At 41.7% G+C, this 15207-nt stretch overlaps 1 protein-coding gene across 20 annotated transcripts in view; it reads left to right on the forward strand.

Annotated features, from left to right (window-relative positions):
* ptprfa (protein tyrosine phosphatase receptor type Fa) overlaps positions 1-15207 on the forward strand; it is a 370905-nt gene that overhangs the window by 276277 nt on the left and 79421 nt on the right. For 13 of the 20 annotated variants that reach the window (XM_082956977.1, XM_082956978.1, XM_082956976.1 and 10 more), the window contains one exon: positions 14020-14046. The exons of the other annotated variants lie outside the window; for them this stretch is intronic. In XM_082956977.1, coding sequence (XP_082813103.1) covers positions 14020-14046 — 27 coding nt within the window. The remainder of the gene's footprint in view (positions 1-14019; positions 14047-15207) is intronic. 20 annotated transcript variants of the gene reach the window in all.

A 15207-nucleotide genomic window follows, 5' to 3' on the forward strand; every position in this document is an offset into this window, starting at 1 on the left:
TTCTCAGAACAAGAATAGACTGACGAGTTTCAGAAGAAAGTCTTTGTTTCTGGCCATTTTGAGCCTGCAATCGAACCCACAAATCTTTATGCTCCAGATACTCAACTAGTCTAAAGAAGGCCAGTTTTATTGCTTCTTTAATGAGAACAACAGTTTTCAGCTGTGCTAACAGAATTGCAAAAGGGTTTTCTAATGATCAATTAGCCTTTTAAAATGATAAACTTGGATTAGCTAACACAAAAATCGACAAAAACAACAACACAGAGTTACACATAAACAAACGTACAGTCAATAACACAAAAGAAGAAGAGAAAAAAAAGAAACATTTGGAACACAGGAGTGATGGTTGCTGATAATGAACCTCTGTACGCCTATGTAGATATTCCATTAAAAATCTGCCGTTTCCAGCTACAATAGTCATTTACAACATTAACAATGTCTACACCGTATTTCTGATTATTTTGATGTTATTTTAATGGACAGAAAAATTGTTTTTCTTTCAAAAACAAGGACATTTCTAAGTTACCCCAAACTTTTGAACGGTAGTGTATATATAATCTCTCTGGTTCTCTCCCTCTCTCTAGTTGTATTAGGAATATACTGTAGGAAGATCTCTAGTCGTTTTATAATGTTGTAGTTTTCCGTGTGAGGTACGGTAGGGAGAGGGTGTAGGTACAAGGTGTTCTCCTGGTATTAGCTTGTGGGAGCATGCCTTCCTTCTCTCTGAAGCACACAGTGTCAAACCCTCTTCCAGCTTCTCAGCTTATCAGTGGTAGCACGCCATGCCATTTTCCTCAGATAGCTGCAGGCAAGCCTAGCTGACACGGTAGGTATGGAGGTGTGATGAGATGTTCAGCGAGACAATTCACTAGACAACATGTCTGATTCTGCTGCTGTTTTACAGCGGTTCGCTCAGGCAAATCTACTGTATTATCCACATCACTGGTATTGGTATTGGTGTGCTGTGAATGTGGGATACTCTGCTTGTGCACCTTAAATCTGCAGTGTGCGATTAGTACGTGGCACGACAGCTGGGCTGTTGTTTTTCTAATTGCAGACTGACCCTTTAAACACTTGTTTAGTTAAAAAGCTGAAATAATTGGTATAGCCGGGTCAAGCAGACTGTGCTCATGTTTCTTTTTACTTCATTGTTAAACAGAACGTGAGCTATCGCGACATCAGACTGGTTCCAACAGACTGCTGTTGACCAACCATTTTTCTGTGACCTTGCTATCAGACAGCCACCTAAAGACTACTTCTCAAATCTCTGTTCCTTGATGGCTGCTGTATCTGGTCTCTGTGATGCCCCACTCCTTCGACACCACACACACACACACACACACACACACACACACACACACACACACACACACACACACACACACACACACACACACACACACACACACACACACACACACACACACACACACACACACTGCACCACTCCTTGGCCAAGCTGAAAAGTCATGTAGACTTTTGTGGTGTGAGGCCGATCGTTCCGGTCATTTCACATTGTTTGGTTTTTTCTCTCTCCGAGAGATGTCTCACCTCTGATTTCCTTCATGAGGTGCATTCCTGTCTTATCTGGGCAAGAAGCAGGGCTTGATAAAGGCTTCTGCCTCTTCATCCCCCTACCACATTTATGACTCACAGATACAGGCAATGACACACACGGGAGCGAACACGCGTGCACACACATGGACTTGCACACACATGGTCTTGCACACACATGGACTTTCACACACACACATATGCACACATACATACAGTATCCCTGTGAGTGGATGTGTTTTTCAGGGGACTGTCTTGAAGGCTCATCTGGCGATAGTGATGAAAGTGACTCTACACGTACAGTAGGGGAGAGTGGGGTAAGTTGAGCCAAAGGAATAAGTTGAACCATCCTTGTTTTTAGGAAACCATACACAAAATTAATAATTTGACCAAATATTTAAGAAGAGGTCATAATTTCATGGAGTGTGTGAAGGAAGAAACCACATGGAAAAAGTGGTAAGCAAGTTAAGACCAAAAAGCAGATTTTCACCGAGTCAAATAAATGTATTGTCTTTGAGGTTTTGTGATGCTTGTATCTAAACCAAAGTAGATATTTTTAAGATTGTTTTATACGTCAGTTGGGATATATTTAAGCTACATTAATATTATGAGGTCCTCAGCCTTGCATGAAAGTACATCCTTGTAGCTGTGTGAGCTAATATAGTCAAAATGTTTGTCTTGGGGTAAGTTGAGCCAATGGTTGAGCCAATGTTTGAGCCAATGGTTGAGCAAATTGAAGTGTTTTCTTCCCAGGCATAATGAAAGGCATTTTTGCTGGGATATGAGGTATCAACAGGACCTGGCCTATGTTAAAAGTGTTTAAAAAAGTACAAAGTGTCTGTAATTGTAGGTGTTAGGTGTTAAAAGATGCTTAACATTATCAAAAGACAACAGATTGTGATTGTGTTGAATTGTGTTTGGGAAATAAAGATATTCATGGTTTTAAAATGGTAGTGGTAATATTTATTCAGTACAGAAATGTGTAGGCGCCTTAACTTACCCTGTCCTGGCCTCAATTTACCCCATTCCCAGTCTACGTTGTGCCAAGAGAACACTTTTTATGGACAAGCTATGTTCTCAAAACTGCAATGTTTAAATGAATTCTGATTATTTCCAGGGATACACATCCTGAAATATATGTAGATATCTTTGTTAGAAACAATATGAAATTTCCCTTGACGGAGTAATGGCTCAACTTACCCCACTCTCCCCTATGGAGCAACACACACATGCATGCAGACACACACACACACACACACACACACACACACCCTCCTCTCACAACTCAGATTGACCATCACACAAATTGATTTTGGAGAGTTTTTTTCCTTCTACTTTTATTCATAGAGATTGGTCCGTTTTTATTTGTAATGTTTCTTATTAAATGTCTCTTGCCAAACCAGTGGAGTGTTTTCATATTAGAATCAATAAATAGTCTGCAGTAGTTTCCTTAGTCCTCTGCATTAGAATGTCACACAGACCTAAAAGGAAGGGATTCCCAAACCTTCCATAACAAAGCCACCACCTACAAACACAAACAGACCCCACAGAGCCCATGGGCTGTTGCTCTGATCTGCTATACACACTCACTAACAGACCCCACAGAGCCCATGGGCTGTTGCTCTGATCTGCTATACATACAGTACATATGGCCTGATTTGGTAGGGAGGAGGAGGAGGAAGGAGTAAAATAAGGGTAATTAAATAATACTTGGAGGATGAGGATCCATCTATATTAGGCTGTATGTCATTGGGTCTCTGTTGTATATGCAACACACACAAATACATATTGTCGGATCTGTTGGATCTCTCTCGGTCTGTCGTATATACATCACACTCTTCTCTGTGATGGATGGATTCCGTCCCTGGTGCAGTGCTGAATCACTTTAAGTGGGCTGTTTTGCCAGGCTCAGGTCTTAATGCCAGAGCAGAGCTCCCCAGTCCACGGTGGCCGGCTGTGCCCATGTTTATGGCACCCACGTCCTTGTCAGCCCCATGAAAAACAGTCTCTCTGGCTCCTGCTACTGATGAAGCCTGGGAACTAAATCTGTTTGAAAGAGGCCATCACCATTCCCCTCGGTCGCTTATACAACGTTACACACCCAAGGACAGAGATTGGTAACTTTGTTAAGATGTATTTCACTTGCTTTGGCAATGTAAACATATGTTTCCCATGCCAATAAAGCCCTTTGAATTGAATTGAAATGAGCTTGTTGCAGAGAAACATATTAGCAAAATTATAAGCTGTGATCACTATAGACATAGAGAGAGAACAGCATTTCAGTGAGAGAGAAACTAACACATCAGCTAGACTGTAAGCTGTGATCACTATAGACATAGAGAGAGAACAGCATTTCAGTGAGAGAGAAACTAACACATCAGCTAGACTGTAAGCTGTGATCACTATAGACATAGAGAGAGAACAGCATTTCAGTGAGAGAGAAACTAACACATCAGCTAGACTGTAAGCTGTGATCACTATAGACATAGAGAGATAACAGCATTTCAGTGAGAGAGAAACTAACACATTAGCTAGACTGTAAGCTGTGATCACTATAGACATAGAGAGAGAACAGCATTTCAGTGAGAGAGAAACTAACACATTAGCTAGACTGTAAGCTGTGATCACTATAGGCATAGAGAGATAACAGCATTTCAGTGAGAGAGAAACTAACACATTAGCTAGACTGTAAGCTGTGATCACTATAGACATAGAGAGATAACAGCATTTCAGTGAGAGAGAAACTAACACATTAGCTAGACTGTAAGCTGTGATCACTATAGACATAGAGAGAGAACAGCATTTCAGTGAGAGAGAAACTAACACATTAGCTAGACTGTAAGCTGTGATCACTATAGGCTAAGTAGTGTGTTGTTTTTCAGTTGACGGAAGCTTTAAAATTCCCCTAGCCGTTTTACTGTGGCTGTGGGTCATCTCTTTAGAACAGCATGCATGCTTGGATTACTGCTCTCTTTGTCATGCTTATGACAAAAGCCTTAATGACAGAGTAAATTCCACCATATCAAATGATTGGCCGTGGAGGTTAGAGACTCTATGGAACATAAAGGTTTAATTGCCTGCCAACTCCCAGCCCAGTGCTTTACGACACCTTTACAATTCATGTTTATACCTGACTCCCCTCTCTCTCCTTCTCTCTTTCTCCTTTCAGGTCAATTCAAAGGGCTTTATTGGCATGGGACAAATATTGCCAAAGCAAGTGAAATAGATAATAAACAAAAGTGAAATAAACAATAAAAAATTAACTGTAAACATTACACTTACAAAAGTTTCAAAGGAATATAGAAATACACATTTCAAATGTCATATTAAGGCTATGTACAGTGTTGCAACAAGGGAAAATAAATAAGCATAAATATGGGTTGTATTTACGATGGTGTTTGTTCTTCACTGGTTGCCCTTTTCTTATGGCAACAGGTCACAAATCTTGCTGCTGTGATGGCACACTGTGGTATTTTACCCAATAGATATATATGGGAGTTTATCAAAATTGGATTTGTTTTCGAATTCTTTGTGGGTCGGTGTAATCTGAGGGAAATATGTGTCTCTAATATGGTCATACATTTGGCAGGAGGTTAGGAAGTGCTGCTCAGTTTCCACCTCATTTTGTGGGCAGTGTGCACATAGCCTGTCTTCTCTTGAGAGCCAGGTCTGCCTACGGCGGCCTTTCTCAATAGCAAGGCTATGCTCATTGAGTCTGTACATAGTCAAATCATTCCTTAAATTTGGGTCAGTCACAGTGGTCAGGTATTCTGCCACTGTGTACTCTCTGTTTAGTTCCAAATAGCATTCCAGTTTGCGCAGTTTTGTGGTAAATTATTTCCAGAGAGTAATTCTCTTTTTGTTTTCTCATTATTTGGTTGGGTCTAATTGTGTTGCTGTCCTGGGGCTCTGTGGGGTGTGTTTGTGTTTGTGAACAGAGCCCCAGGACCAGCTAGGGGGCTCTTCTCTAGGTTCATTTCTCTGTAGGTGATGGCTTTGTTATGGAAGGTTTGGGAATCGCTTCCTTTTAGGTGGTTGTAGAATTTAATGGCTATTTTCTGGATTTTGATAATTAGCAGTAATCAGGATAATTGTGCTCTGCATGCATTATTTGGTGTTTTATGTTGTACACAGAGAATGTTTTTGCAGAATTCTGCATGCAGAGTCTCAATTTGGTGTTTGTCCCATTTTGTGAATTCTTGGTTGGTGAGCGGACCCCAGACCTCACAACCATGAAGGGCAATGGGTTCTTTAACTGATTCAAGTATATTTAGCCAGATCCTAATTGGGATGTCAAATGTTATGTTCCTTTTGATGGTGTAGAAGGCCCTTCTTGCCTTGTCTCTCAGATCATTCACAGCTTTGTGGAAGTTACCTGTGGTGCTGATGTTTAGGCCGAGGTATGTATAGTTTTTTGTGTGTTCTAGGTCAACGGTGTCTAGATGGTATTTGTATTTGTGGTCCTGGCGACTGGACCTTTTTTGGAACACCATTATTTTGGTCTTATTGAGATTTCCTGTCAGGGCCCAGGTCTGACAATCTGTGCAGAAGATCTAGGTGCTGCTGTAGGCCCTCCTTGGTTGGTGACAGAAGCACCAGATCATCAGTAAACAGTAGACATTTGACTTCAGATTCTAGTAAGGTGAGACAGGGTGCTGCAGACTGTTCTGGCGCCCTCGCCAATTCCTTGATATATATGTTGAAGAGGGTGGTGCTCAAGCTGCATCCCTGTCTCAGCCCACGGCCCTGAAGAAAGAAATGTGTGTGTTTTTTGCCAATATTAACTGCACACTTGTTGTTAGTGATTTTATATTGTCGTATGTTTTTCCCCCAACACCACTCTCCATCAATTTGTATAGCAGACCCTCATGCCAAATTGAGTCAAAAGCTTTTTTTGAAATCAACAAAGCATGAGAAGACTTTGCCTTTGTTTTGGTTTGTTTGTTTGTCAATTAAGGTGTGCAGGGTGAATAGGTTGTCTGTCGTACGGTAATTTGGTAAAAAGACAATTTGATATTTGCTCAGTACATTGTTTTCACTGTGGAAATGTACGAGTCTGCTGTTAATGATAATGCAGAGGATTTTCCCAAGGTTGCTCTTAGCCCATGTCCCACAGTAGTTATTGGGGTCAAATTTGTCTCCACTTTTGTGGATTGGGGTGATCAGTCCTTGGTTCCAAATATTGGGGAAGATGCCAGAGCTGAAGATGATGTTAAAGTGTGTAAGTATAGCCAATTGGAATTTGTGGTTTGTATTTTGTTAAATGTAATTGGAGAATCCAGCGGGTTCCGGTAGTTCCCTCTCTCTCTCTGTCTCTCTCAATCACTCACTCACACTCACACACACGCGCACACGCGCACACGCGCACACACGCACATGCGCACACACGCACACACACACACACACACACACACACACACACACACACACACACACACACACACACACACACACACACACATGCGCACACACACACACACACACACACACACACACACACACACACACACACACACACACACACACACACACACACACACACACACACACACACACACACACACACACTCTCTCTCTCTGTCTCTATCTCCCTCTCTTTCTCTGTCTTCCCTCTCTCATTCTCTATCTTCTTCTCTCTCTCTTTCGCTTATTTTTGGACACCTGAAGGATTCTAAGAGGCCCCAGTGTTGATGGCTGTGAAGCGTGAGGCTTGTCTGATCAGATAAGATTGTCTTGAGCTGTCAAACACTGATCTGTGTCTCCTGGAGCCCTGGAAAACGTATGCTTCAGCAGAGACAGGTCACTGTGAGAGGGAAGGGGGAGAGTGAGAGATGGAGAGTGGAGATCGAGAGAAGGAGGGAGGGAGTGGAGGAGAGAAGGAGAGAGTGAGGGAGAGATAGTAGAGGAAAAAGAGAGGGAGAGAGGAGAGAAAGAGGAGGGGAATTGGGGAGAGGGAGTGAGAGTCTGTCGTGGTGTGTGGGTGGTAAGAAGCGATTATCGCTAAACAAGGGCAACCTTGGTGCTTGAAGCCCATACTCTCTGCATATATTTACTGCACAGAGAAAAGAGGCTCTGGACTCTCTCTCTTTCTTGTTACCTTCACAGTGCACATTGTAACATCACAAATGGCAGTACACACATTCTTCTTGTCAAATGGCTACGACTTTAATGTCCCAGTTGTGCATTTGTTAGTTGTTAGTGTCTTCTCCACGAGTGTAGTCTGCAACAATTAATTTGAACGCTATAGTGCTTGTTAACAGTAGCACAGTTGCTTCTAAAGACTATACTGAACAAAAATGTAAACGCAACATGTAAAGTGTTGGTCCCATGTTTCATCAGCTGAAATAAAAGATCCCAGAAATGTTCCAAATGCACAAAAGCTTATTTCTCTCAAATGTTGTGCACAAATGTGTTTACATCCCAGTTAGTGAGTATATTTTATTTTCTAAGATAATCCATCCACCTGACAGGTGTGGCATATCAAGAAACTGATTAAACAGCATGATCATTACACAGGTGCACCTTGTGCTGGGGACAATAAAAGGCCACTCTAAAATGTGCAGTTTTGTAACACAACACAATGCTACTGATGTCTCAAGTTTTGAGGGTGTGCAGTTGGCATGTCCTACTGCAGGAATGTCCACCAGAGCTGTTGCCAGATAATTGAATGTTCATTTCTCTACCATAAGCCACCTCCAACGTCGTTTTAGAGAATTTGCCAGTACGTCTAACCCGGCTTCACAACCGCAGACCATATGTAACCACGCCAGCCCAGGACCTCCACATCCGGCTTCTTCACCTGAGACCAGCCACCCAGACAGCTGATGAAACTGAAGAGTATTTCTGTCTGTAATAAAGCCCTTTTTTGGGGGAAAACTTCTTCTGATTGTTGGCACTGGCTCCCAAGTGGGTAGACCTGCGCCCCTACCCAGTCATGTGAAATCCATAGATTAGGGCCTAATGAATTTATATCAATGTACTGATACCCTTATATGAACAGTAACTCAGTAACATCGTTGAATTTGTTGCACGTTGCGTTTATATTTTTGATCAGCATACAGTAGATAGTCTTCTCTCCTTCCATTTAACCCAGATCCCTAAGGTATTTCCTTAATCCTGTTCAAGCAGAGCTGCCAGGCATGCTTCGATACGTTTCAGGCAGGCAGCTATGTGTGAAGCTAACTGGAGCAAGACATATATACTGCCTTCTGCCATCCACGACCATAGAGCTGTATTAAAACTGCTTGAGCGACCAACCACCTGTCACAAAACTAAATGTTCCGAAAAGGATTGGAGTTGCTATGCTGCTAAAGGACAGGTAATGGGACACTCTTCATTAAAAAGAGATGGAGAGGGAGAGAGAGGGAGAGAGGGAGAAGAGAGAGAGAGAGAGAGAGAGAGAGAGAGAGAGAGAGAGAGATGTAGTGTTAGCAGGCACGCTGTCGCAGTCAAGTGCCAGGCAGACAGTCATTTGATCACAGGAAATTATGAGATACATAGCACACAGGATATAATTGATAGATATGGCAATTTTATAATGAGACGGGTTCGTGTCAGTGTGGGTGTTGTACTCACTGTGTTATAAGTGTCTGCTACTTAAAAGGATGTTTTCAGCTGAGGTCTCCACTTTCGCTGTTGGAATAGCAGGCACTAGACAGTCTACTGTTGTTTCCGTTTTAAAACAGAAAGGAGCTGTTATGCTCTAGCTGTAAGTCCATGCTGATAGCATCAGGAGAAGGGTTCATTTATTTTTTTATTCGGTGTCAGAGGCCTCTCTGTTTTACAAGGAATTATGAAATAAAGAGAAGTACAACGTCAAGAAAGGGGAGATTTTCAATATATTTTGGGAGACCTTTTCACCCAATGCTTGTCTCAGTGTTGCTACAGTATGCTGAACGTTTCTCTCTGTTGCTGCTCTGGGTGAATTATAGGTTCCTCAAGCAACATGTGCCCAGATAATTCATCTTGACAAAGCATCTCTGAGGCGTTCTTTAACTGAAATAAACACCACCGTTAAATGAATAACGCTAGATAAGACTGTCTCTAGAAGTCAACAAAATGCAACCAATGCCTACGCAAATATATATAACAAAGGAATATCTATAAATTCTTCAGTATCTATAACGAAAGCAGGCCAGTTGTTCCTTATACAGTGTACAGTACATATAGTCACTCCAAGAGGAATAAGGTACTCAATGCGACTAAGTCTATACGATCCCTGCAGGAATTGAACCCATGACCTTGGAGATGAAGGACCTTTGCTAGCAGTCAATGGAGTGGTCTAGTTTCTTATTAATAGAACTGTGCAGCAGGGCAGAGTAAATTATAGCTTTAGTGTTGTCCAGAGTCCTGTAGTCCAGTAGCATTGACCTTTCTGGTGTCAGTGAGTGAGTGTGGCTCAAGCAGTGGAGTACCCTTTGACCTGCACTGTGTGACACATACTGCATAAACACTGCTTAGTCAGAGGCAGCATCCCAAAGGGCACCATATTCCCTATATAGTACACTACTTTTAAAATAGAGAGCCGTTTGGAGTACAGCCTCAGAGTCAGACATCCACTCACAAACACACAGCCTTGAAGCTCTATGTGGTAGTCTGTGTACCGGCCTTCCAGTTCTACTCACTGACTCATTTAACACTGAGGTCAAACAGGCTAAATGGCCTTTGATGTGTTCAGTTTGTCCCTCAGGTGCCACCGTCACACAGTCATGACCTCACCCAAAGAAGGATGCTGTGACTGGCAGCTACTCCAAGGCTGCAAGGTAGTATAGAGTTCAGTACCGCCCCCACACCTACACCTCACCTTCCCACCACCTCCTCCTTTAAAAACTGGAGTCAAGACTCACAACACATTCTATCAAAGAGCTTTTCCACTCAATTCCACTCAACTTAAGTCAAATGCACACTGTTTTCTCATGGTTCACTGTGTAATGAGAATGTGTCAATCTTTTCCCTTCACTCGTCTTCAGTTATTGACTGTTGTCAAGTGTTTTTATGGGTTGTGGAGATAATTTGTGTTGTGTGATGACTTAGCCTCCAGCTAAGATATTTCTGATACACACATTTGAAGTGTTCTGTTTAAGGGGAGTACTCTCAACTCTGATGTTTGCCATATCACATCTAATATCACATCTAATATTACATCTAATATGACATCTAATATCACATCTAATATGACATCTAATATGACATCTAATATCACATCTAATATTACATCTAATATCACATCTAATATTACATCAAATCAAAATCAAATCAAATTTATTTATATAGCCCTTCGTACATCAGCTGATATCTCAAAGTGCTGTACAGAAACCCAGCCTAAAACCCCAAACAGCAAGCAATGCATGTGAAAGAAGCACGGTGGCTAGGAAAAACTCCCTAGGAAAAACTCCCTAGAAAGGCCAAAAACCTAGGAAGAAACCTAGAGAGGAACCAGGCTATGAGGGGTGGCCAGTCCTCTTCTGGCTGTGCCGGGTGGATATTATAACAGAACATGGTCAAGATGTTAAAATGTTCATAAATGACCAGCATGGTCAAATAATAATAATCATAGTAGTTGTCGAGGGTGCAACAAGCACGTCCGGTGAACAGGGCAGGGTTCCATAGCCGCAGGCAGAACAGTTGAAACTGGAGCAGCAGCACGGCCAGGTGGACTGGGAACAGCAAGGAGTCATCATGCCAGGTCGTCCTGAGGCATGGTCCTAGGGCTCAGGTCCTCCGAGAGAAAGAAAGAAAGAGAGAAAGAAAGAGAGAATTAGAGAGAGCATATTTAAATTCACACAGGACACCGGATAAGACAAGAGAAATACTCCAGATGTAACAGACTGACCCTAGCCCCCCGACACATAAACTACTGCAGCATAAATACTGGAGGCTGAGACAGGAGGGATCAGAAGACACTGTGTATTACATCTAATATGACATCTAATATGACATCTAATATTACATTTAATATCACATCTAATATCACATCTAATATCATCTAATATCTAATATAATATCTAATATCACATCTAATATGACATCTAATATCCTATCTAATATCACATCTAAATCACATCTAATATCCTCTCTAATATTACATCTAATATCACATCTAATATTACATTTAATATCACATCTAATATTACATCTAATATGACATCTAATATGACATCTAATATTACATCTAATATCACATCTAATATGACATATAATATTACATCTAATATCACATCTAATATGACATCTAATATTACATCTAATATGACATCTAATATCACATCTAATATGACATCTAATATTACATCTAATATCACATCTAATATTACATTTAATATCACATCTAATATCACATGTAATGCCACAACTAATGCTACAGAATGTCAGTAGCTCTTTCTGAGGATGTTGCCTGAGGTGTTTTTAGGATGGCCCTTTAGTTTCTGGAATAAGCTTATCCCATTCTGTAGTCTTTCTTCCAAGCTATTGAGACTGCTACTAAGGAAATAGTGTGTGATCACAAAGTACAAATGGAATATGTTACGATTATGGCTCGCTCTGAACTCCAGACAGAATCCTTGCTAGTGAAGGAACACAGCAATTACTTTATGAAACAGAGAGACAGTTTCTCAGACTGTTTATTGTCCTTAGCGTTCGCTGTGCTATGATGATGCATCTTTCCTTGATTTAGTGCATAACCTGCACTTCCAATAGGGGACTAGCACTGCACCCCTGGTCTGCCCGCCCTGCAGCCCTTGTTTATGATAAGGCTATTTTTTAAGAAGCTAGAAAAAGGAGCGTGCCCCTTTGTCTTTTATTTTCCGTTAGTCAGCAAGGTCGTGGAGCAGAATACAAATGCCCTGTGTCTCTGAATCAATTCTTCTGTGGTACCTGCTATGTGTCGAGGGTTTGAGAGAGAGAGAGAGAAAGAGAGAGAGACCAAATCGAATCTCCATCAGCCATTACTGCCTTTACTCAGAAGAGAAATAGCCTCTACTGGCTGAGTCTGGGAGGAATGGGGAAGAATGGAGGGGGTGAGCCTCGGAGGGGGTCTGGGAGGAAGGCTGGGAGGAAAGCTGGGAGGGGGCTGTAGGGTTTAAGGGGCTCTAGCCAGCTTTATTTCAAAGGGAAGCGTGAATGAAGGGAATAGGTGGTGCAGGTACCTCACGGCAAAAAAGAAAAATGTAATCTCCAGACTGGCTGCTGAATAAGCAAAAGGGCTCTAACCTCTGAAGGTGAAATGTAATCTCAACTCACTGACAGGCACATTACATCAGCACAGGACAGCTAAACCACCAGCCAATAGCTATGGGTGTCTCTCTCTCTGCTTCTGTCTGTCTCTGTCTGTCTCTCTGTCTCTGTCTCTCTCTCTCTGTCTGTCTCTCTCTGTCTCTCTCTGTCTCTCTCTCTGTCTCTCTCTCACTCTGTCTTTCTCTCTCTCTGTTTCTCAGTGAGACACACAGACACACAGACACACACACACACACACACACACACACACACACACACACACACACACACACACACACACACACACACACACACACACACACACACACACACACACACACACACACACACACAGAGAGAGAGAGACAGACACACACAGACACACACACACACACGCACACACAGATAGACACACATACACACACAGACAGACAGACACACACTCTCCCCCACTTTCTTTCTCTCTAGATGATGAGAGCTTGTTATCATCAGCCCATTGAAGACCGAGTTAGACTTCAGAGTTACTTCCTACACCCTATAGCTCAGAGGATTTTTCTTGTTATTGCTTATCTTCCTTTTTGTGTTGGTTCATATAATGTCATCCTGGCTTGGATGTCAACCACTATTGGCCATCTGAAATATCTGAACAAAAAGCATCAATCATACCAATGGAATAACAAGGCAGTCGATTTGTGTCTCAAAACCATGCAGGCCACTTTCTAAGAATTTCTAAGATTGATGAATTTGTTTCGAACGTTTTGTTATGTCAAGGGTTGGGATATATATATTGACATGTTTTCAGACACACTATATGTTTGCAAGAGGTTGGAATGACGTTGCAGGTAAGTTATCAGGATTGTCTTTTGATAATTGTCTTCCCCTGATCGATAAACCCACACAGCAAGTACACCAGCAGGGATGTCCCACCAACAGAGATTGCCCCTCAGGACATGAGCTGTGCTCCCCTGCTCTCTAGGTGGCGCTGTGGAGAGCAACCACCCTCCATCCAACCATCTACCTGTATCCATTACTGCATGTTAACCCTTTCCCTCCCCCTCTAGTTTCCTCTCCCAGTCTTCCAGTCACTAATCACCTGGAGACTGAGCATGCTGCTGTTGCAGTGCCTGTAGGATGGCCTATGGCCCTTTTCTTACCTACAGAGAAAAAAAAGTTCTATCTTTTTTTTTGTTCCATCTATGCTGTCCTGTGTTTGACTTCCTCTCTCCCTCCCTCCTGTCTGCTCCCTGTCATCAGTGGAACGTTGAGGATACCATGGACTATGTGAGTAGGAGAAGTGTGTAGTGTGTGCTGGGTGCGGTGCAGTTTGAAGGTCCGTGGGCCCATGGGGAGCTCTCTCTGTTCTCTCTCTCCCTATCCTCTCCCTATCCTCTCCCAATCCCTCTCTATTTCTCTCTGTCTGGGGACTAACACTCTCTCCTTCCCTTAACCTCAAGCAGTCAGACTTGTAGGAACATTTCACTTTAGAAAGAAAGAGCCAGACAGGGAGCACATAGTATGTGAAATAAGTTTTTCCACGTCATAATTTTTTTCATGTAATGTAACTGTAACAGGGTAAAGTGCCTCTTGTTCCTTAAAAACTGTTTTCTATGATATGAGACATAACCTATACATGACCTTAACTGAGCATTATTATCATGCTACAGTTTATACATGACCTTAACTGAGCATTATTATCATGCTACAGTTTATACATGACCTTAACTGAGCATTATTATCATGCTACAGTTTATACATTACCTTAACTGAGCATTATTATAATGCTACAGTTTTTACATGAACTTAACTGAGCATTATTATCATGCTACAGTTTATACATGACCTTAACTGAGCATTATTATCATGCTACAGTTTATACATGACCTTAACTGAGCATTATTATAATGCTACAGTTTATACATGAACTTAACTGAGCATTATTATAATGCTACAGTTTATACATGACCTTAACTGAGCATTATTATAATGCTACAGTTTACACATGACCTTAACTGAGCATTATTATCATGCTACAGTTTATACATGACCTTAACTGAGCATTATTATCATGCTACAGTTTATCTCATAAGTTCTCTAGCTATAGCCTAGTCCTATTCATTTCTTCCGCTCCAATCTCCTCCCTCCTCTTTTTTTTCCCCTAGGCCCTTTTCACTCCACCTCTATTTCTACTTTCTGTTTTCACTATCTACAGTATCTTTTTCTCGCTGGATCGTCTCTTTCTAGCTAGATTTTAATTTACACATACAGATAACTGCCAAAATAAAGGAAACACTTGGGTAAATGAGGGATATAAAGTATATTGAAAGCAGGTTCTTCCATACAGGTGTCGTTCCTGAGCAGTTCCTAAGCAATTAACATCCTATCATGCTTAGGGTCGTGTATAAAAATGCTGCCCAGATGCCGATTATTTTGGCTACCATGGCT

Source organism: Salmo salar, chromosome 10 (assembly GCF_965601325.2).
Source record: "Salmo salar chromosome 10, fSalSal1, whole genome shotgun sequence".
NCBI classification, from domain to species: domain Eukaryota; kingdom Metazoa; phylum Chordata; class Actinopteri; order Salmoniformes; family Salmonidae; genus Salmo; species Salmo salar.